Below are 24,898 nucleotides of genomic sequence, written 5' to 3'. Positions count from 1 at the left end.
CAGCCTCCTCCTCCTGTAGCCCAGCCACCTCCTCCTGTCCTCCAGCCTCCTCATCCAGCCTCCTTCTCCTGTCCCCAAGCCTGCTCCAGGTTACCCCTGTCCTCAAGCCTCCTTCTCCTGTTCCCCATCATCCCCTGTCCTCCAGCCTCCTCCACCTGTCCCCTAGCCTCCTCCAGCCCTTCAGCCTTCTCCACCTGTCCCCCAGCCTCCTCCTCTCCTCCAGCCACCTATGTCCTTTATCCTCCTCCTGTCCACCAGCCTCCTCCAGCATCCTCCTGTCTTCTGGCCTCCTCCACCTGCATCCTTCTCCTGTCCCCAAACCTCCTCCTGCATCCTCCTCCTGTCCCCCAGCCTCCTCAGCATCCTCCTCCTGTCCCCCAGCCTGTTCCAGCATCCTACTCCTGTCCCCCTGCCTCCTCCAGCATCATTCTGTCCTCCAGGCTGCTCCTCCTGTCCCCCAGCCTCCTCCAGCATCCTCCTTTCCTTCTCCTCCTCCAGCATCCTCCTCCATCCAACATTTCCTCTATCATCCTCCTGTGGCTCCCTGTCCTCCAGCCTCCTCCTGTAGCCTCCTGTCCTCCAGACCCTACTGTAGCCACCTATCCTAGAGTGACTGTCTGTCCCGGGCACTCTCATTCCAGTGACTGTCTGTCTCGGACACTCTCGTTCAAGCGACTGTCTGTGTCTCTAACACTCTCATTCCAGTGACGGTCGGTCTCAGGCACTCTCTTTCTAGTGACTGTTTGTGTCTCTGACTGTCACTTTGTCTATGGAGAGATTTATCTGAAGTGTCTGAGAGCAGAACTGCTCTAGTTGCCCATGGAAACCAATTAGAGTTCAAGTTTCATTTTTGCACAGCTGTTTATATAATTACAGCTGATCTCTGATTGGTTTCCATGGGAAACTGGAACAGTTTTATCTCAGACACTTCTGATAAATCTGCCCCTATCTCTGTATCCCTATCCAGCTTACCTCACACTCACCTAACAATCACAGCTCAGAGCTCATATTAGTGACCTGTGGCAGAATAGCAACCAATGACGGCTCATCATCCAACTGCCACAGCAGCAGCAGACAATGGCTTCTGTATATGGCTCTGTATATGGTGGGTAACAAGTGGGTTTTGGAAAGCGCAGGGTGAAAATTTTGGCTCAAAACCTGGTCTAAGACATTCCCTGAGTCACAGGCAACAACTGTGCAAAATTTGGTAATTGTAAATACATTGGTGCAGATTCATTTAGCGGACATACACACACATACACACATAGGGGCACATTTATCATACGGTGGCGCTCCTGAATTTTTGCAGCGCAATACATCAAGAGGCGGAAGCAGGCAGGGCCTGGAGTAGAAAAAAACGCAGCCGGCGACTTTTCACATATGAAAAGTCACCGGCGGCAGCAAGTGCACCGGCGCGGATACAGTAATGCCCCGTGAAGGTGGCGGTTTGGGGCAAATAATCGCAAGTGCTAACAATAAGCTAGCATTTGCGATTATTTCACTGGTGTGGCGCAGAGGTCCTGGTAAATATGCCCCATACACTCAGATTTATGTATTAGATTTCTTCTTTTCCTGCTGGACAGGAGACTGTGGCCCAGATTTATTAAACTGGCTGCGCTAGTTTTCTGTCTAACCTTGCTCATAAATACACAAATTGCTTGCACATGTATTTATCATATGTTTGTATAAGTTTTGTATTACCGGCTGCATTGTTTCCAGTGCAATACAAAACTCTGCAAATAAAGGGGTATGCCACTGTCGATTTGGACCAGGTACCACATTTATGTTGAGAGTCTGACTTAAATGGAGTGCATGTTTGTTAAACTGAGTGCACCAAAAAAAAACTGGTGCACTAAGTTTAAGCACACTCGGCTTGTGAAGGGTGTGCAAGATTATTGAAGAACATACGCCGGTCTTCAATAATCTGGCACACCCTCCACATTAGTTTGGCAAACTACAGAGTGCAGTTTGTCTCACTATTAACCCCTTAAGGACGCAGGGTTTTTCGGCTCATTTCTCGCTCTCCAACTTCAAAAATCCATAACTTTTTCATTTTTATGTGTACAGACCTGTGTGAGGGCTTATTTTGTGCGTAACAAATTTTACTTTCCTGTAATGTTATTTATTTTAACATGCCGTGTACTGCGAAGCTGAAAAAAAATTCCAAATTTAGAAAAATTGAAAAAAAAACGTCACGTTCTTGTGGGCTCAGTTTTTACGACTTTCACTCTTCGCTCCAAATAACATGCCTACTTTATTCTTTGGGTCGGTGCGATCGTGGTGATACCAAATTTATATAGGTTTTATTGTGTTTTAATACATTTTCAAAAATTAAACGAATGTGTACAAAAAAGAAAAAAAATGTTTTGCCATCTTCTGACGCTAATAACTTTTTCATACTTTGGTGCACGGAGATGTGTGAGGGGTCATTTTTTTGCGAAATGAGGCGACGTTTTCATTGCTACCATTTTGAGGTCTGTACGACATTTTGATCATTTTTTATTTCATTTTTTATGTTATCTAAAAAGGTGTAAAAGTCGCATTTCAGACATTTGGGCGCCATTTCCCACCTCAGAGGTCACCGCCGCCCGTAACCGTTTTTATATTTTGATAGATCGGGCATTTTGGGACGCGGCGATACCTAATATGTTTGTGATTTTTACTGTTTATTATGTTTTATATCCGTTCTAGGGAAAGGGGGGTGATTTGAATTTTTAATATTTTATTAATTTTTTTTCTTTTTTAAACTTTTTTTTTCACTATTATTTAGACCATCTAGGGTACATTAACCCTATATGGTCAGATCGTTCCTACCATATACTGCAATACTTCTGTATTGCAATATATGGCATTTTTGCAGCACATTCATTACAATGAGCTACTGGCTCATTGTAATGAATCTGCAGAAGCCATGTAGCCTCGTGTCAAAAGAAGACCCAAGGCTACCATGGCAACCGATCGCGCCCCCCGGTGACATTCGGGGGCGTGGCGATCGCATTAAAGATGGCGGCGCCCGCGCGCCGCCGTTTTTTAAACGCAGCCGGCGACTTTGCCGGCGGCAATCACATGCTTAATGGCCGCAATCGGTGCAAGCACCGACTGCGGTTATTAGCGGTGGGGTTTTTTTTGCAAAATGCAAAAACCCCCACCTTTGTATGAAGAGGACTCAGCCCGTGAGCCCTCTCCATACATTCCTTATACCTCTGCGCCGTAGAGCTACGGCGCAGAGCGTTAAGGGGTTAATAAATCTGGGCCTGTATGTCTATGTTTTGGTGTAATTGTTGGTGTCTATGTTCATTAACTAACTTTATGGGAGAGTTCAAAGACTTAAACAGGATGAGCTCAGTCAGCATGGCCTTTGACACAGATTTTGTTCTTTTTCATCCTAGTTACAGGTTAACCAGTAACATTCCTAATTTATAAAGAAGGTACAGACTTACAAAACATGATTCATTTAAGAGTATCAACATTTGGATATTGGCAGTTGAACAAATGGCTTGGAAATTACATTTCATAATTGTTTCCGTCCCTATTGTTGTTCTATGTGTCTTTGGTGAACAAGGTATAGTATAATTGGCTACTTATTATTATATTATATATCTCAAATGTAGGGTTAATATACAGGAAGGAACTTTTCTCTTTTGAATAATTGTTGTACATTTTTAAACTTTACTTGATCCATTGGAGTGGTGTTTCTGTTCATTGACTAAGTCAGTTCCAGGGATGTGATTGTAACCTCTTATTGATACAAAGCTTTAAATCCAACTGCTGCTCCGTTTTCATTTTACATTGATAATTGATAATGTTTACATTTAGCTAATTGTTGATCTTACTGATGCATGTGAGAACCAAAGATCCTTTTAGGCCAAAAAGGTAATTGGCTCAGGAATGGTTCATGACTATACAACTCCTAGGAAAAGGTAACACTACATAAAGGATCATTGGAAATCCCTGTAATTGGGAGAAACAGATACTCCAAGAAAATCAAGCCACCAATTACTTGTCCATCTTAGTACTGTACCTCCTAAGTGTAGTTAAAAGTTGGAGACCTTAATTGTCAATGTCTAACTAACTAACTTTGTATAATAACCTAGGTCTCTCTGAGAGTCACAGAGACTTTGCCACAATTGCACCAGACATCAGTTGTTGTGTATCTAGTGCACTTGTGGCAAACACATGTCACGAGTCCTTCAGCTCAGTACATCTGAGGATAGATACAGGATTCCATTCCGGAATAGTATTATTTAAAAAGTAGCCAGTTCATAAACTATTTAGAGACATATATAAAATGGTATTCAGCATTACATATAAAATATTACATGGTTTTATTTCTTCTCCAAATTAAGAGTTTTTGTTTATAGCTACGTTCCACTGTAGTTGATATTAAGGAGCCCTAATTGAGAATAACTTTTGTTGTAATTGGGAATTGTTTAACATATCTTTACAACATTCACTGTGTTGTACATAATAACAAATTAATGTTATTTAGCATTACATCGCCCCTTACATCCATACCAAATGTATGCATTTTTTAAAAAATTATACTACACTACACTATTGTAACTGTATCCTTTTTACATTTCCATCTATATAGCTGTGTAAGGGTTCCCTGTAGGATAGCTGTAGTTTTCATTGGCACTTTAATAGGCTACTAAACATTGTCAGGCTTCAGGGTAGTAAACCCCCTGGACCACCACGGACGATGACACAAGCTGACACCTGGGACCGGAGTGGCACCCGGTCTTCTCCAGAACCCGCCGCAAAGCAGGATGGTCTTGCTGAGGCATGGTGCCACCAGCTCGTTCCACAGGTGCACAGTGGCAGCCAAGGTCGAGGTACAGGAACACTGAGCAGGCTCGAGGTTGGGGACAGGCAGATAGTCGAAACAGGCGGCAAAGATGCAAGGTCGGGGATGGAGCAAGAGGTCAAGGCTGGCAGTGGAGGTGCAGAATCAGGAACAATTCTGAGGTCACAGCAGGAGGTCAACACTTGAGAAGGAAACACTGTGCTCCTTAGCACTCTTTGGCAAAGGGCACTAAGATCCGGCAGGGGGTTGCTGGGAGCATCCAGCTTTTAAAGAATCCTGAAAGTGGCCCGCACCAATCAGCAGTTGTGGGAACGCACACACACTGGCTAGCCCGGATGGGATCAATAATTGCAGAGAGGTGAGTGCACTCGGGACGGTGTGCCGCGATGGAGAGGGGTACATGTAAGAAAGCATAACTTTGGCCCTTCTCGACCACAAGCCTTGGTCCTGAATGGCAGCATTTCGAAATTGCTGGCCTTTGATGGAGACAGAGTTTTAAGAATGTTCTGGTGTCGGCTGTCCAACAATACACCACCACAACTTTCTCTGCAGGCTTTCCCCGTCCTGCACCAATAGGTTGTAGAGAAAATAAAGTGTGCACTGTGCAATTGCATTGCTGGCAAGGTGCACATAACAACTGACACATGGACAAGTAAGCATGGGCAGGGACATTACATCTCTTTAACTGATCCTAGGGGTTAATGTAATGGCAGCTGGGACTGCGATAGGAAGCATTTTGGCGCATATACTGCCAGACATCACTTGTTGCCTCCAGTTAGTGCCGCACCTGCACCACCAGTTTGAGTACAGCCATGGGAAAATGGCAATAGGCCATGGGAAAAAATACACACCACCCTGGAGTAGACAGATGAGTAGTTGTTGCTGCTGAGCCTTAAGCCCGGCAAGGTGATGTGCGGTGGTGTGCCAAGCAAGGCATGTGAGTAGACGTGTGCTATGAGAACTTCTTACTGAACTCGGCATTTCAACCTGATTTCTATTGTTCTTGGGGTTGGCTATCCTCAGCTGCTCTACTCACTAAGACTCTGAGCATCCACCCTGCCTCTGTAAAGAAATATCAGAGATGTTAGTTGAAGTCCGACTCCCATGTGTGTGCTGTGAATAATATCAGATTGCATCTTCTGCTCCCAGTCGGTGGGATCCGGGTCCTGCTCTGCCATCTGACATATACATCTGACAGCTCTCTGGTAAGAGCTGCTATTGTCTTGGGACTTGTGGCCTCCACAGCAGTGAAGCCAGGGCCTTCAATAGTGGAGTGGCCGACTGGAAGTGCAGCTGGAAGTGGGGCTGGGGTGGAAACATCTAATAGCACTAGTCAATCTCATGCTAGGAGGTTAGGAGGTAGGCAGCCATGAGATAAGAACGGTTTGCAAGATCAGGCAGTGATAGAAGAGATGCTAGTGACCGGGAGAGCACTTCTGCATGTATTTGGAACAGGAACTGTGACTATGAAAAACCCTGCATAGAGGCTGGTAACTGGGAACCTAGAGCCTGTGGGCAATTTCTGTGAAGAAGAGTAAACTGTGAAACAATCCATCTCTGCTGACAAACAACAATAAAATACCCCTTTAGAACCAACGATTCATTCTTAAGTAGTGGGTGTCTGCAACAAGTCCTTGTCTGCTCTAAATCTTAAAGTGGGAGCCTTGGTCTAAGATGTATCCACTATACATCATGAACTTAAAAAATTGTACAATTTGTTCAAGTGTACAATTGATAGGGCCTAACTTGCTGATCACTGGGGGTCTCAGTGATGAGACCCCCGCAGATCGCAAAAACAAGGGGTCCAACCGACCCCTCGTTGCTCCATAAGAGTAATGGAGCACATGGCTGTGCATGACCGTTCTGCCCCATTAATCTCTATGGAGCTGACGGAGATTGTGCTAGTCTGATTTGATCTGTTTTTATGATGGAGTTGAATCAGTTTTTCTGGTGTAGACAGTCCATAACAATAGGTTTATAATGCCCCTTGTGAGTTCATTTTTTTCTAACCTTTCCCTAGAACTGATATGAATATAAAGTAAAAATCATAAACACATTAGGTATCACCGCATTCGAAAATGCCCTATCTATCAAAATATAATAATGGTTTGTTACTTTGTTTAACCCCGTAACAGAAAATAGTGAAAATAGCAAAGTCAAAAATGGCACTTTTTTGCCATTTTGAAAAATATAAAAAATTCTATAAAAAGTGATCGAAAGGTCATACGGTCCTAAAAATGAAAACGTCATCAAATCTACGCAATCTCCGTACACCGAAGTATGAAAAAGTTATTAGTGACAGAAAATGGCATAATCCCCCCCAAAATTTTTTGTACATGAGGATTTCATTTTTGTAAATGTATCAAGACATTATAAAACCTATACAAATTTGGTACCCCATGATCGCACCGATCCAAAGAATAAAGTAGATCTGTCCACACCTTCCTACTCCTCCAGTAGTCACAGATAACACTGCCACTTTAAAATAGCTCTGTGCACACCAAGTCCTGGACTGTCTGGGACTGCAGGAAGATACCTAGAGTCCTTTCTGATGAGGGCCTGAGTGCCCACAGAAATGGCTCTGAGTGCAACCTCTGGCACCAGTGCCATAGGTTAGCCACCACTGGGTTATACTATGTATGTCCTGAGAACCATTCTTACTCGGACTTACTTTTTTGGAGATTCCGTGTATGCCTGAACCATTTATGAATTATACTCTAGCACTCTGATGGGTACTTCTTCTGACACAATGGGGCAGATTTATCAAGTGTCTGAAAGTCAGAATATTTCTAGTTGCCCACAGCAACCAATCACAGCTCCCCTTTAAAATATTCATGAGCACTGGTAAAATGAAAGCTGAGCTGTGATTGTTTGCCATGGGCAACTAGAAATATTCTGATTTTCAGACACTTGATAAATCCGCCCCAATGGCTTTCACTTGGCTGTGTTATCTGATCCCAGGTGTTCAACCCCTTAGGCACCGTGGTTAAACATGGAACGCTGTGTCTAAGCAGATACAATGAGATGCGCTCCCTCTTTCATTCATTGGCACCATGCAAAAATTATTGCAGGGTACTGATGGTATTACATTGCAGCTGGGGGCCAATGAAGGACCCCAGGGCTGTCAGTGCTACCATTGCAGCTTTGGCACTGGCTTCTTTTGCCGGCATAAAAGCACCAGAAGCTGTTATACTGTGATCGCTGGGTATATACACTGCTGTAACACCCATGATCGGAGATAACTCTGATCATGGGTATTAACCCCTTACACGCCGTGGTCAAGCCGGACCACAGTATGTAAGGGGATTCCTGCACATTCTCTGTGAATCGGACCACTGTAAGGCCCCTTCCACACTAGCGAGTGTGATGCGATGAACTCGCATCACACTCGCAACGCAAGCTGCCGGGAACGCACGGCCCGAACGCTGCACCGCGGGAGTGAACTGACATGCTGAGTTCACTCCCGCGGTGCAGCGTTCAGGCCGTGCGTTCCCGGCAGCTTGCGTTGCGAGTGTGATGCGAGTTCATCGCATCACACTCGCTAGTGTGGAAGGGGCCTAATACTGGGGGAATTTAGTTCACTGGAGGGTATGCCAAGCGCCCCAAGGCTGCCCGATGTCTCCTCCAGGATTCCTGACACAAATGATTTTACATATTTATAGAGACCTCTAATTCATATATATATATATATATATATATATATATATATATATATATATTGTAGGAAGGCACAAGATGTCATAGTGGATGGTAGATATGTCAGCGTGGTGCATGGCCTTGCGCGCTCGGCCACTGAGGCGCTTTTGTTATTTTAGCATAGCTGCAATATAGCTAATCTGGGACAGGTTTTTTTCTGGAGCAGTCAAAGTGCTGGGTCGGATGGCTGCTCCCACATACCACGCCTATGTAAAGCCAGCTGTGTCAGGTGCAGGGGAGTGTGGTCCCCTACCTGTGTGTGTAGCTGAGAGGAACACAGTGGATGTCAGAACCAGAGCTGGGCCTTGCTGTGTGTGGAAGTCTGAGGACTGAAAAGGTGCTCCTAACCCAGGAGGAAATTAAGTACGGTACTATGCCTGTTAATGTGTACTGTGCTTAATGACATGGACTGAGATTTATCTTGTGGACTATGCATTTTGTTTTGCTGTTATTTTTATATCTAAAATAGAGACACCTGTTTTGTTCATCTGAAAGACTGCTGCCTGGCGCTTCTCTAAAGGCTACCACCTACCACTTGAGTAGAGCCCCTACAACCTGCAATATATATATGTGTGTGTGTGCCCCTATGACTTTTTCATTTTTCCGTGAACAGAGCTGTTTGAGGGCTTATTTTCTGCATAACAAATTTTACTTCTCATTGACGTTATTTATTATTCTATGCCATGTACTGGTAAGATGGGAAAAAAATTCCAAATGTGGTAAAATTGGCGATAAAATGCATTTGTGGGCTCAGTTTTTACGATTTCCATTGTTTTTATGATAAATCTACTTTATTCTTTGGTAGGGTGATACCAAATTTATATAGGTTTTATTGTTTTTTAATACATTTTCAAAAATTGAATCAATGTGTACAAAAAATGATGAGTTCATATTTTTATTGCTACCATTTTGAAGACTGTGCAGCTTTTTAATCACTATGGGGCACATTTACTTACCCATCCCGTCGCGATCCCCGCTGTGCGTTGTCCGACGAGGATTCGGGTCTGCCGCGATTCACTAAGGTTGTGCGTCCAATTTCTTGCATGTGTCGCTTCCTCCGCTAAGGTCCACCGGAGTTCACCTTCTTCTTCCCGGGGCATGTGAGTGCTGATCTTGCGACACAATTTCATTTTTTAAATTCCGTGGTTTGTCCGAATCAGTTGGGTTGTCAGACGTCCGCGCCCCACGATTTGTGTCACATGCAAGCCGCCGCTGATGCGCCACAATCCGATCGCGTGCACCAAAAACCCAGGGCAATTCAGGGCAAAATGGTAAAAAGTTGGGAAACCTGACGAAAATATGCTGTTCGGACCCTTAGTAAATGTGCCCCTATGTGTTACATTTTTTATGTGGTGGAGAATGGTGTAAAAGTGACATTTTGGACATGTGGAAGCTATTTTCCATGGGGTTCACCGTCAGGAATAACCACTTTTATATTTTGATTGGCCATTTTGGGACACAACAATACCTAACATGTTTGTGATTTTTCAGTTTATTTAGTTTTATATCAGTTCTAGGGAAAAGGGGTGATGTGAATTTTGAAGTTCCTTAAATGATTTTTTTAAAACTTTTTTTACTGTTTTTAAGATTCCGATGTATGTGTTGCATGCCCTATGTTAAAGGTGCAAGTGGGGTAGTGCAGAGGGCGCCAGATTTATGCAGGATGTGTGCAAAATTCCTGCCTCTGGCACACTCTGCACTATACTGTTCTTAGTAAGTGTGCCCCATTGACTCATTGCCTACTAGAGATAAGGGCAAATGTTTCCATGCTTTGCTTTTTTAATGCTTTGCTTTGTTAATGACACATTAACTTTGTTTAGACACATCGCTATGGATAACTATACCCAAATAGTCAAATTGCTCAACAACCATCAGGATAGAAGGGCCAAGATATGGCTGAACATGTCCTAAGAAAGTTTTCAGTTTTCAGCAGTTTTCAAGGCTCAAGGGCAGATTGCAGCAAACACCCACCTGCAACCATGGTCGAAGCTGGCACCAATTGCGGGTGTTAGCCCTGTAAAATATCCGGCAAAGAGGTATATCATAAATATCCAGCAAAGAGGTGTATCATAGTATCATATAGAGTAATCAGAGCCGTGTGATAAAGCGGACTGTGCACCTCTGTGACCATGGTCAGATTTCTGTCTACTGGAAGTAAACATAGAAGCTTCCTATAGAATGACAACAAGCAGAGATCTAGAAATCTGTTAGGAATTGATACAGAAAGTATATTGGAAAATTTAATAACGTTTCATCATACAAACAGTAACATTAATTTGCCGAAATGGGACCACACTTTTAAGCCCATCCTGTCCAGACCAGACACATAAAATCAGGATCTTCACTGGTTATCATCTTTCTTTATATAAATGCATTGGTTAAATATTTGACTATTTTTAATTTATTTATCACTTTTTTCAGATTTTACAGATCTCTGTCCCATAAGAAAAAGATACCTTATAGGTCATATATGTCAAAAGGCTTGTACAAAGGACCAAGACTGTCCAAAGAAGAGGATGAAGTGTTTATGTGATGGAGAATGTGGAATGAGCTGCGTTACGCGTATGTCTATATTTTGAATCATGACCAGTTAAATGATTATTCTGAAAAAAACAAATGACAAATAATGATTTTGTCTAATCTTTATATCGTAAATGGATATCTTCATTGGAAATGTTTTATGTTCAGACTAGATATTTCCAAAGCAATTCAGAGCTGCTGTGGTAAATGTGTTCTATTACATTTTATAAACTATAACAGGTTGTTAGATGTCTTCCTCAAGCAATATATAAATAGAACTCAATTAGCAGAATATACAATGTGCCCTAAATTCCTAAAATAGTGCCTCTGACAAACACTTTTTCTAGCACTGATCTCAGGGGCAGTGACTACAACAAACTATTGTCTGCCTGCTCATATTGGCACCATTGATATGTGGCATATCAAGGATCCTTGTGTGCTTATCCAACATATATAGCCAATAAGTACACATTCTGCAAACCCTGTAGTAGCAGTCAGTGTAAGGTCGGTGAACTAAAACAAACATGCTTGGAAAGTGAATGTGTCAACCTCTAAGTCAGTTATGCTCTCATTATTACGGTAGTATAATTTATCTCCCAACACTTATATTAAAGTAACGCATCCTGCAATACTGTATAAGGATTGATATCATACATATCTCTCTGTTTGAAGTTGGGACTGCTCAAAAGATGCGTCATATGTTTTGATTGTTGAAGGTCAGGCAAAAAGCTCTTGAAGAACACTTGTCATCAGGTCTCTGTCACTAGTCATGTCGCCACTACCTGTTGGAGCAGCTCACAAGGATTCCATCCCAGTCATTATCTACATAATTCATACTTTAGTCATCCTAAAATCATATTTTCTTTATTATGCAAATGAGCATAGGCACATGTAGAGAGAAAATGATGTCACCCCTGTTATCCCTCCCCAGACCAACTCACTGCCAAGACCCACAAATTACTTATGCTAAGAAGGCCGTAGGCACCTCATCCACACAGAGAATGCTCACTTATGATTCTCACAGAACATGCAGTCACTACATATGCTATGTTAAAGAACCTGTTAACGTAATCCCTTCACAAACTTCTTTAGGGCTTTAAGGGATTCTTTAAGGCTACATGAAGAGGCTTATTAAAGTTAACGCTTTAACATGCATAAAAGGTACAATACACTTATAACATAAACTTATCATATTAAAAAAAAAAGAAGTTACAGAACAATATACATACAATACATACAAACAGTTATGGGATAAAGGAAACAAAATACCTTTCCTATCAGATAGAGAGAGGCATCTTGGCTGAGGAACACAGCAGGGAGAGGTCCAGGCAGCCTTCTGATGAATAGAGTTCCTAGACTGACAAAGGCCTTTTTGCAGATTTGCTTATTTAAAACCTAGTGGGTTTTTGACCCAAACCCCTGGCTGTGATGTCACTGAGAGTTGGGGCTGCATTTCCTCCTCCCTCCAGAGAGGTACTTTCTGCGTCTGGGGTTTTATTACAACCCCATAACTTTTGATTGGAAGATGGCATAACCACCATTGGAAGATGTGCCGCTTCCTCTCACCCCATACCAAACTTGGGGTGTCTGGGCCTAACATTAGGGGTGTTCTGCAATTTCCATGCAGCTAGGCATACATACAGCTATGATATCTCTATTGTCTGTCCTAGATTTTGGAGGGAAAGCAACACACATGTCTACTATTCCTGTGATCTCTTCTTTTCAAGAGATGAGAAAGAAGAGGTGTGAATGCTTACATAAATGTAATTAACATTTGCTCTGCCAAATGGAGTCTCATGCCTGAAGTGTACATTGAAGAAAATATCCCAGCACTCACGTCTTGCTTCTTTGCGAAAGATTTATTAATCAGAAGTCATATAAACATATAGTAGAAAGCGTTTCGGTTTATAAAGCCTTTGTCAACTGCTAAATGCACTTGCTATAGACACTTATTTTATATCATGTGAATGAGTCCTCTATTGTTGACGTCACATCCTTGGGAAATCCAGATCGAGGTGTGAGACCATCAGGAGGGGGTACTTCGTACATCGTTCATTTCACCAATCGTTTCTATGGGTGAGGGAAATAAACAAAGTCAATAAAGTTATAGGAAGAAAATAAACAGCTCATTGAAATATCTAAACAAAGTTACATTTTGGTTACATTGAAATCACGATTTAAACCCTGTGGCTCCAGAGTATTCAGAGTGTAAATCCAGAACGCTTCCCTGCGTAGCAGGAGTTGTTTCACACTACCTCCTCGTCTAGGTTGTTCAATTTTTTCAATTACCATAAATTTAAGTTGTGCAATGGTATGTCAGCATTTCTGAAAGTGAAAGGGGATAGGCTGGAAAACATCTTTACATCGGATCGTGGATTTATGTTTACTGATGCGCTCAGAAATACGCTGCATTGTCTCTCCAATATAGAAGTAACCACACGGGCACCTAATGAGATAAACCACATTTGTGGAGTTACATGTAAAGAAACCCTTTACTTTCAATGGATGACCTGAACGGGGATGATAAAATGTATCACCTCTCATAATGTTGGAACATTGGGCACAGTTCAGACAAGGAAACATTCCATTCTTTCTAGTGGCAAGAAAGGTTTGCCGTGGGACCCTTAGTGTGCTGCCGATATCAGCTTTCACCAGTTTTGTACGCAACTTGGGAGATTTCTTGTTACAAATGAATGGGGGTCTTTTAAATTCTTCCACATTCGGAAACGAGGTCCCTAGAAGTCTCCACTGTTTCTTAACAATCATGTCAACTCTCCAATTGAGAGGGTGAAAACGATGCGAGAAAACAATCCTTTTCTCCGCATCAGTTTTATTATTCTAGGGTGTCTCCATTGACAATCTTGCTTGTTTTAAAACTCTCTCTGGATAACCACGTTGTCTGAATCTCTGTTCCATCTCTTTTAATCTAACCTTTTTCATTTCTGGATCGACCACGATCCTATTTATCCTTTGGAACTAAGATTTGGGTATAGACTTTTTGGTTGAATATGGGTGGCGTGGGAGATTTGGCCCAGTAGAGACCGTGGTAGCGGGGTGCTGTGATGCAGTTCAAGACAGTGACACCAAAGTACAGTCCAAAACAGGTCTCGCCTGCGTTTATTGCAGCAGCAAAATAAAATAGCCTTTACATTCAGGCATTAAACAAACAAAATCCTACCCGTCAGGGTGCTAACTATACACGTATTCCACTAACTCACCACTATACAAAATCACTTGGCTGCTCCAGGCACAGAGGTCAGGGCTGTGTGCTCTTCAGCCTCCTTCCAGAGAGAGACAACCCTTCCAGCTCTGCTGAGCGGTTTAAAAAAAAGACTGATTGGGCTGCTCCCATCACCTGTGTCCAAGGTGCTGGACACCCAACCTCAGCACTAAGGCCTTGCGTAATAGCAAAACCTAGGGGAAACATACCGCCCATCCACAGTTAACCCCTTCAGTGTCTCACATACCCTCCCCCTCTGTTTGACCCTGTGGGGGCGAACACTTTTGGCCATCAGACAGTGGGTACGAGACAGGGCATCGGCATTCCCATGCAGCTTTCCTGCTCGATGTTCTACCGTGAATTTGAAATTCTGCAACATTAGGAACCACCTTGTGACCCTGGCGTTCCTCTCTTTGGCCTGACTCATCCAGGTGAGGGGAGAGTGATCGGTCACTAGAGTAAACTGTCGCCCTATCAAGTAATACCTCAGGGATTCCAGAGCCCATTTGATCGCCAAGCACTCCCTCTCAACTATACTGTAGTTCTTCTCAGGAGGTGTGAGCTTGCGGCTCAGGAATGTCACGGGATGTTCCTCACCCTCCACTCCTTGGGACAGGACAGCCCCTAAGCCCACGTCAGAAGCGTCAGTCTGCACAATAAAGGTCTTGGTGAAGTCAGGGGTGATCAGTACCGGTCCCTCGCACAAAACCGTCTTAAGTCGCTGAAACGCCCCCTCAGCCTCTTCACTCCACTTTACCATCACCGCCCTGCTACCCTTGGTCAGGTCAGTCAGGGGTGCCGCTATGGTAGCAAAATCGGGGATAAATCGGCGATAATAGCCCACTATGCCTAGGAAAGCCCTCACTTGCTTCTTGCTCATAGGTCGTGGCCACTGCTGGATCGCCTCCACTTTATTTACTTGGGGTTTGATGACACCTCGCCCAATACGGTACCCCAGGTAACGGGCCTCTTCCAGACCCAGAGCACATTTTTGGGGGTTCGCTGTCAACCCTGCTGCCCTCAGGGAGTCTACCACTGCTTGCACCTTGGCCAGGTGACTCTCCCAATCGTTACTATAAACTATGATGTCATCCAGATAGGCCGAGGCATATCTCCGGTGAGGTTTTAGCACGAGATCCATTAACCTTTGGAATGTGGCGGGAGCCCCATGTAGCCCAAAGGGGAGTACCACGTACTGAAAAAGCCCATCAGGGGTAACAAAAGCGGTCTTCTCTTTGGCCCTGTCAGTAAGGGGTACCTGCCAATACCCTTTCGTCAGGTCAAGGGTGGAGAAGAACCTAGCCTGTCCAAGTCGTTCTATCAACTCGTCAACCCTGGGCATGGGATAAGAATCAAATTTGGACACCTCGTTCAACTTCCTAAAGTCATTGCAGAACCGTAGGGAACCATCAGGTTTGGGAATCAACACAATAGGACTCGCCCAGTCACTTTTAGACTCCTCGATAACCCCCAGGTCTAACATCTGCCTGACTTCTTCGGATATGGCTTTCCGGCGCGCTTCCGGGACCCGGTAGGGTTTTTGGTGTACCCGGATGTGGGGTTCGGTTACGATGTCATGCTTGATGACTGAAGTACGTCCCGGTAACTTAGAGAACACATCCACATTTCGGAGCACAAACTCCTTCGCTTCCTGAATCTGGGCCCTGGAGAGGGACTCCGGGATCTGTACTTCAGGCACCTTGGCATCGGGTACACCTCCCTCCGGTGTCACCTTCTTGGGGACAGACGCTTTTTCTACTCCCACGGCTATCAGGGACTCTCTTTCCCTCCATGGCTTTAGGAGGTTCACGTGGTATATCTGTTCGGGTTTCCTCCTCCCCGGCTGAGATACCTTGTAGTTAACCTCCCCCACTTTCTCCATGACCTCATATGGTCCTTGCCATTTTGCCAAGAACTTGCTCTCAACGGTGGGCACCAGAACTAGCACTCTGTCGCCTGGGTTAAAGGTCCTGAGTCTGGCTGACCTATTGTAGACCCTAGACTGGGCCTCTTGTGCCCTTGTCATGTGCTCCTTTACAAGGGGCATTACCGCCGCTATGCGGTCCTGCATAAGGGAGACGTGTTCTATCACACTACGGTGGGGGGTCCTCTCCTGTTCCCAGGTCTCCTTGGCTATATCCAAAAGCCCACGTGGGGAACGGCCATATAACAGCTCAAAGGGTGAGAAACCCGTGGAGGACTGGGGAACTTCACGTATGGCAAACATCAAATAGGGTAACAAACAATCCCAGTCCTTCCCATCCTTGCTGACCACCCTCCTTAGCATCCCCTTCAAGGTCTTGTTAAACCTCTCGACTAGGCCATCTGTCTGAGGATGATACACAGAGGTGCGGAGCTGTTTAACCTGCAGTAACTTACACATCTCCTTCATTACCCTAGACATGAATGGGGTACCCTGGTCAGTCAAGATTTACTTGGGGAGGCCTGTGCGTGAGAATACCTGGAACAGCTCCCTAGCAATATTTTTGGAGGAGGTGTTCCTTAATGGAATCGCCTCGGGATACCGCGTAGCGTAGTCCAGGATAACCAGGATGTATTGGTGCCCTCTTGAGGATTTGACTATGGGACCAACCAGATCCATTGCAATCCGTTCAAATGGCACCTCTATGATTGGTAGCGGGACCAAAGGACTCCTGAAGTGGGACACCGGGGCAGTAAGTTGACACTCAGGGCAGGAGCTACAATACCGGTTTACCTCCTCCCACACCCCGGGCCAGAAAAATCTCTGCAGGATCCTCTCCCGGGTCTTCTCAGCACCTAAGTGCCCTCCCAGCACATGTTTGTGTGCCAACTCTAGCACCAGCCTACGGTGAGATTGGGGTACTACAAGTTGCTCAACCTCCTCACCCCGTATCTGGTCGACCCTGTATAACAGCTCCCCAACAATCACCATTCGGGGGTATATTTTGTCAGCCCCTGGTATTTGGAGTACCCCATTTATCACCTTAACATTCTCCCGTGCTTTAAACAAGGTAGGGTCCTGTAGCTGTGCAGCCCCAAAATTCTCAAGGTCCGGCATGTCGGCCACCTCCTCGTGGCCCTCGACCTCACCAGCTAGGACCTCTAGGGGAGAGAATTCATCACATGGGGTCACCCCTACTGCTGGTGTGGGTACATCGGCCTCAAAGGGTTCAGGGGCCAAGGCCGGACATACCTGACGTCCATTATCTGCAACAGCACCTGAGGTGGGTCTTCGTCTCCAGAGGTCCCAAAACACCGGTAAGTCTCTGCCGATAATAGCCTCATGAAACAGGGTCCCCACCACCCCCACTTCATGGGTAATAGTACCACAAGGTGTATGTAGGTTGATGACAGCAGTGGGATATTCGCGAGTGTCCCCATGTATACATAACACTCCCACTTTACGCCCACTGTACAGTCCAGGATCAACCAAAGTTCCCCGCACCAGGGTAACCAGACTCCCTGAGTCTAGCAAGGCTTCCACCGTGTGACCACCGATTGTGACCATACACACTTGGGGTTCTGCATCCGTGACTGACTCGGCAGCAATATGGCCCATTTCATGGCATCGCCAGCACTGGATACGGCTATGACCTCGGTCACGAGCCTCACTGGGTTTCTGTGTATCCAAGCCCCCCAGTGTACCCCCTCCCAACCTAACCTGTTTCCCTTTTTCTGCAGTAGCAGTCCTACCAGATGGTTTATTGGCCTTGTCACTGGCACTGCTTCATGTGGGAGGGATAAGTAGAAGATCCTCCGTAGCCCGATATCTCTCTACTAGGGACACGAGTTCCTCAGCATTTGTGGGACCGGCCTGTCCAACCCACCGCTGGAGCCGAGAGGGCAGAGAACGGGTGAACTTGTCAAGAACCACTCTCTCGACCATCTGTGCTGGGGTGCAGTCATCGGGTTGTAGCCACTTCCGGACAAGATGGATCAGATCATGCATTTGGGAGCGCGGGGGTAGTTTTTCAGAGTATGCCCACTGGTGGACCCGGCTGGAACGAACTTGAACGGTGACCCCAAGACGAGCCAGAATCTCCGCCTTTAGCTGGGGGTACTCACGGGCCTCCGTTTCACTCAGGTCGTAGTAGGCCTTCTGCGATTCGCCGGTCAGGAATGGTGCCAGGACATCTGCCCACTGCTCAGCTGGTAACTCCTCTCGCTCAGCTACTCGCTCGAACACAGTGAGATAAGCCTCCACGTCGTCGGTCGCCGTCATCTTTTGTAAAGCCTTCTGCACTGCAGCCCGTGCGGAATGCTGGACAACCGGGTACCCTTGCAGACCAGTATGGGACCCCTCAGTAGTCGTCGCTTGCGGTGCTGCCATAACTCCAGAAAACTTTTCCATCATCAGCTGGAACATGGCTCGGGACTCTGCCTGCTGTTGCTGGAGCATGGCTCGGGACTCCTCCTGCTGCTGCTGGAGCATGGCTTGTTGCTGTCGGGACCTCTCCTCCTGCTGCTGGAGCATGGCTTGCTGCAGCTGTCGATTAGCCTGGGACTCTTCCTGCTGCTGCTGCCGATTAGCTCTGGCCTCCTCCTGCTGCTGGCGGGATCTCTCCTCCTGTTGCTGGAGCATGGCTTTAATAAAGTCCTCCATCTTGGCTTTATCCTGCAATTTGCCTGCTGCTTTCACCCAGGCCATGCAATGTTGCAGGATGTAGCGAGCCTTTCAGGTGTGTATCTTTTTGAACTGCCCGCAATCCGAAGCACCATATGTGGGAGATTTGGCCCAGTAGAGACCGTGGTAGCGGGGTGCTGTGATGCAGTTCAAGACAGTGACACCAAAGTACAGTCCAAAACAGGTCTCGCCTGCGTTTATTGCAGCAGCAAAATAAAATAGCCTTTACATTCAGGCATTAAACAAACAAAATCCTACCCGTCAGGGTGCTAACTATACACGTATTCCACTAACTCACCACTATACAAAATCACTTGGCTGCTCCAGGCACAGAGGTCAGGGCTGTGTGCTCTTCAGCCTCCTTCCAGAGAGAGACAACCCTTCCAGCTCTGCTGAGCGGTTTTAAAAAAAGACTGATTGGGCTGCTCCCATCACCTGTGTCCAAGGTGCTGGACACCCAACCTCAGCACTAAGGCCTTGCGTAATAGCAAAACCTAGGGGAAACATACCGCCCATCCACAGTTAACCCCTTCAGTGTCTCACAGTGGTTACTCCTAAAGTGGAGAATACTATTCCTGTCTGTCACTTTCTGGTATAGGTCAGTAGTAAGAAAACCCCTAGCATCTTTCATCAGTAATGTATCGAGGAAGCTAACGTGAACCAAATCTGAGGTGGTGGTGAACTGTAATTCTTCTCTTATGGAATTGAGAAAGAAAATGAACTCATCAAGGACTTCACGTGGCCCCGCCCATATGCAAACGATATCGTCGATAGATCAACGCCACAATTTAACGTGTTTCTGATATAAGTGATGAGTATAGACATGATCTTCCTCGAACATCGCCATATAACAGTTTGCATAGGGCGGAGCCATGTTCGACCCCATGGCCGTTCTGCACTTCTGTAGAAAAAAGCTGTCCTGAAATAAAAAGTAGCTATCCCTTAGAACTATTATAAGAATATCAATCAAAAACTCTCTTTTTCAAATGTTAATCTTAAATCCCTCGAAAGCAACCTCCTAGTGGCTTCAATACCTTTATCATGCTCAATTGAGGTGTAGAGGTTAACTACGTCTATGGTGACTAAAATGTCATCCACCCCCACCTGTTTGATGTCTCTAACCAACGACAAAAAAGCTGCAGTGTCTAACAAGAAAGCAGGTGTTTTCATGACTAGCGGTGTCATTACCTTTTCTAATACCTTGGCCAGGATATGTATGCTTGGCGTGTATTCGCCTGTCCTCGTGCACCACAACTACGTGGAGTGCCGTACCTACCTGTGATTGCTGAAGTGTACATTGGTCAGTAATAAAATTACAACCAGAAACAATGAAAAAATGTAAATCTAATGCAATGTTATCTCATCTGGTAAAGCATTGCTGGTGTCTGTGTTTTATCTACTGCCTGTGAGAGACACAGACATCACTTACACATGTACCTGACATGTTCTTTTCGCATATACATGTCTGCATACTGGGACATAGAGGAGCCATCACCAGGAGTCTAACATCATTATACAGGCTGTTGGTCATGTGTATAGGAGTATCTCTGTCACATACAGGCTGCAGGGGGCATGGCTGCCAGAACCAGGGAGCACATGGAGCAGCCAGAATCAGGAGTGTCACATCATAATACAGGCTGTCAGTCAAGCACTGGGGGTGTTGCTGTGCCTCCCACCCATGAATAAGCTGGACTGCTGAATATGATAATGACTAATTGGACCCAACTCAGGCCATTTGCATACAGCTTTAGGATCTGTTGGTTTAAGTTAACAGGCATGTAGAGGGACAATGTAGGTATAGGGCAGTGCTTTCTAATAGCAGTTCATGAAAATGTATTTAGTATTGGTTGTTAATTTGCCTGACTGTGTAATGTTTTCTTTGCCTTTGCAAAGAAAGAAAGTGTTTTGTAATACACATTTTATACATTTTCCTCTGGCTGTAAATGTCCCCTAGTGGTCTTCTTTACAATTTTTTACAGCGATCATTTCTGTCACTCAGGAACCAAGTCTATTTCTTTTACATTAAATGGCAAGATTACAAAGGCACTCATACAGCTAAAATATAAAATATAACTAAGAACATGAATAAAATATCAAAAAGGGGCACTTTTGTACCAGGGGAACCAAGCAGTAAAAATAAAACATAGTTAAACGTTTATCACAGACAAACATCGGCCTGGCTCTCTGGCACACATGTTGCAGAGGAGGGCATTGCGGAAACCCAGATGCTCTGCCTGTTAAATGACTTTTATCACCAAAGGGAAGGTGACCAGATGGTGCTGTTTCCTCTAATATCATCATACACATATGACTTATTAAAGGTGCAAGCTGTTATAAAATGATTCTGTTCACATACAGAAAGCATGAATACTATTAAGTGGAAGAAAACTATGAGAAATATACATTTTAAATGCATCACAGGTTTCCACAAATCTCTGAGTTTTTTTTGTCATGCTTCACTGGTTCAGTATTTCCTCTAAGCATTGTAAACCATTTTTTATCTATTATTCACCTGATTTAAAATATTTTCTAATAAACAAAAAAATGTAATCATAATATTTTGATTACAGGACCCGACTGTAACTAACTGAACATGTGTAAGGTCTGAGCATGCTTCAAGTCTCAGTATAAAACAGTAAAAATAATTTTATTACAATAATTAAATAAGCCCCCTAAACGACCCAGTTACATATACAATCCAAATAAATGTATATAAACACAAAAAAACGCATCTGTATCAATCTGTACAATAAATCTAAATCAATATTGAACCCGCTTGGTGAATGACTTAAAAAAAAAAAATACGAAAAACTGTAAATCATGAAAATCAAATACCCTCACAAAAAATGTTCTGAACATGTGATAAAAAAATGTTATGCAGCCTAATATGATATAACTGAAAGAACAAGTCTTTTCACAAAAAATAAGCCCTCAAGCATATCTGTCAACAGAAAAATACAGAGTTATGACCCTGAAATTTGTTGATAGTAAAAACAATGAGATAAGAAAAACTATATAAATGAGGTATTACCAAAATTGTAGTGAACCAGAGAATACAGATAAAATACTATTTTTATGTTATAGCGAGCAGGAGAAAAAGTGCTAAAAATCCAAAATAAAAATTGATGATTTTGTTTGTGTCCATCTTGAAATAGTTAAGAAAATTTCATGAATAAACTATAGACACCAAAAATGAAATATCTATACACTGTATCTCACCCTTAAAATAATAAGCCCTCATATGTTCGCATTACCAAAAAATGTTTACATTTTATAGCCTATACAAAGTGACCATACAAATCTTCTCTGAATGGCACTGCTTTCATTCCTTGCCTGGCCGTGCTCCTATACAGAAGTTTACCACCACATATGGGGTTTCGGTACACTTGGGAGAAATTGGGCATCAAACTTTACAGAGCCTTTCATTATTAATTCATTATGAAAGTGTAATTTTCGGCCTAAATGAATGTATTTCCAAAAATTCTAAACTTTCTAAATCGCACTTCCATTTTGTTTTAGCCCATATGAAACACTTAAAGGGTTAATAAACTTAATAGAAGTTGTTTTACATACGCTGAGGGGTGTAGTTTCTATAGCATGGGGTAATTTATGGGTTTTACTATTATTTGGGCCTTTCAAAGTCACTTGAAAGCTGAGTTGTCCCTCTGAATTTTGTCAATTGATCAACCTAAAGTTCTAAGCCTCATTACAGCCTCATTACATCCTAGAAAAATGAGAGGACGCATAAAATATAATTCCAGCATAAAGCAGACATTCCACAAATGTTAGTTATCAAGCTTTATGGCTATTTTAGCTATCTGCCTGGAAAGCACAACATTTCAAATTTTGAAAATCTTTCCAAACTTTTGCCAAATTTTCATTTTTTTTCAGAATGAAATACACTTAAATTTTACAAGTGTTCCAAAGTTATAATCCATTATCGTGACACGTCAGATTCAGAAAATTGAGTCTGGTCATTAAGCTGAAAACAAGCGCCGGTGATAAGGGGTTATCAAATGTTTATTTGTTCAACAATAAATGTAAATTGTTCAGGGAAAAATAAGACATCCCCTAAAAGTAAGACCTAGCGCATCTTTAGGAGCAAAAATTAATATAAGACACTGGGGGTCATTTACTAAGGGCCCAAATCGCGTTTTTACGTCTGGTTACCCGAATTTTACCGCTTTGTGCCGATTTTCCCTGAATTGCCCCAGGATTTGATCGGATTGTGGCGCATCGGCACCGGCATGCACGCAACGGAAATCAGGGGGTGTCGGAAAAACCCGTCGGATTCGGAGAAACCGCCGTATTTAAAAAAAAATAAATGTGTCGCTTGACAAGCGCTTACCTGCACCCGGCCTGGCTTGGTGAACTTCAGTGAAATCCGACGGAATTCAGCGCAGCAGCAACACCTAGTGGACATCGGGGGAACTACCTTAGTGAATTCCAGGAAGACCCGAATCCTCCACAGAGAACGCGCGCAGGATCGCGACAGGACCGGGTAAGTAAATCGGCCCCACTGTCTTTTTTTAGGGGAAACACGGTGTGTAATATATATATATATATATATATATATATATATATATACATATATATATATATATATATATTGGGAGATTTGCCCCAGTAGAGACTGAATTAGTGAGGTTTGTATGCAGTTCCATCCAAACAGTTCTTGCCTACGTTTATTCCAGCAGCAGGTATAAAATAAAACAGCCTTCACATACAGACAACAAAACATAAACAAAATCCTACCCGTCTGGGTGCTAACTAAACAGAGTTCCTCTAACTCACCACTAAAACATAAAGGATGTTGCTGCTCCCAGCACAGAAGTCAGGACTGTGCACTCTCAGCTCTGCTCAGCAACTTTATGCAGCCTGATTAGGCTGCTCCCACCACCTGTGTCCAAGGTGCTGGACAACACAACCTCAGCACTAAGGCCTTGCATAGTAGGAAAACCCAGGGGAAACATACCGACCATCCACAGTTAACTCCTTCAGTGTCTCACAAAAAAATATATATACATACACACACACATACACACAGAGGGTATGGAAAGTATTCAGATCCCTTTACATTTTTTACTCTTTGTTTCATTGCAGCCAATTTGATCAAAAAGTACTCTCTGCACCCCATCTTGATAGAAAAAAATAGAAATGTAGATTTTGCTAATTCATTAACCCCTTAACAACCTGGCCCTTATTTGTTTTTCATTTTCATTTTTCACTCCCACCTTCAAAAACCTATAACTTTTTTATTTTTACCCGTAAAGAGATTTATGAGGGCTTGTTTTCTGCAAAACAAATTGCACTTCATAGTGATGACATTTAATATTTCATGCCCTGTACTAGGAAATGGGCAAAAAAATTCCAAATGCAGTGAAATTGGTAAAAAAAATGCATTTGTGCCGTTTTCTTGAGGGCTTGGGTTTTATGGCTTTCACTGTGCTCGCCAAATCACATGCCTACTGTAACGTCTGTGCCTAAACGTCGCTCAACTGCAGTTGGTAGGTTAGATGGTGTTTATTTTTGTGTGAACTGTGGCTTAGTGTTTGGATTAACTGAGCCACACCCTGCTCCTTGCATTTCAGCCCTGCCTAGCAAGGGTTACTAGCCTAATGGACAGTTTCCCCAGTGTGCTACTGGAGGCGTGTCTGGGAACTGCCTTATATACCTGCCTGCTCCCATCATACCTGGCTGGTTATTTAAAATCTTACCTGTGTATCTAGTGCTCTTGCTATCTTGTTTGGTATTCTGTGTTTTATCCGATTTTGTACCTTTGCAGCCATGTTGGTTTTGACCAAGTTTGTTAGTCTCCGCTTGTCTGCCTGTATCTGGACCTGACCTGTATATACCCGCTTGATCTTGACCTGACCTTTATATAACCCGTTTGATCTTCACTAGAGATGAGCGAACATACTCGTCTGAGCTTGATGCTCGTTCGAGCATTAGCGTACTCGAAACTGCTCGTTGCTCGGAAGAGTATTTCGCCAGATCGAGAAAATGGCATCTCCCGCCGTTTTGCTTTTTGGCGGCCAGAAACAGAGCC

At 43.9% G+C, this 24,898-nt stretch overlaps 1 protein-coding gene across 4 annotated transcripts in view; it reads left to right on the top strand.

Moving 5' to 3' along the window:
• The first annotated feature begins 1,048 nt into the window (after positions 1 to 1,048).
• Positions 1,049 to 24,898, top strand: part of LOC140064042 (beta-2-glycoprotein 1-like) — an 80,710-nt gene continuing 56,860 nt past the window's right edge. The window contains exons 1-3 of one of the 4 annotated variants that reach the window (XM_072110469.1): positions 1,049 to 1,105; positions 3,390 to 3,562; positions 10,925 to 11,065. In XM_072110469.1, the coding sequence (XP_071966570.1) occupies positions 3,493 to 3,562; positions 10,925 to 11,065 (211 nt within the window). In that variant the 5' untranslated portion in view covers positions 1,049 to 1,105; positions 3,390 to 3,492. The remainder of the gene's footprint in view (positions 1,106 to 3,389; positions 3,563 to 10,924; positions 11,066 to 24,898) is intronic. The other 3 variants (XM_072110467.1, XM_072110465.1, XM_072110468.1) reach the window with 3 other exon arrangements.

The sequence above is a fragment of the Engystomops pustulosus genome, chromosome 6 (genome assembly GCF_040894005.1).
Source record: "Engystomops pustulosus chromosome 6, aEngPut4.maternal, whole genome shotgun sequence".
Lineage (NCBI taxonomy): Eukaryota > Metazoa > Chordata > Amphibia > Anura > Leptodactylidae > Engystomops > Engystomops pustulosus.
Note: the sequence above shows the minus strand (reverse complement) of the source record. Positions and strands in the feature narration are given on the sequence as shown.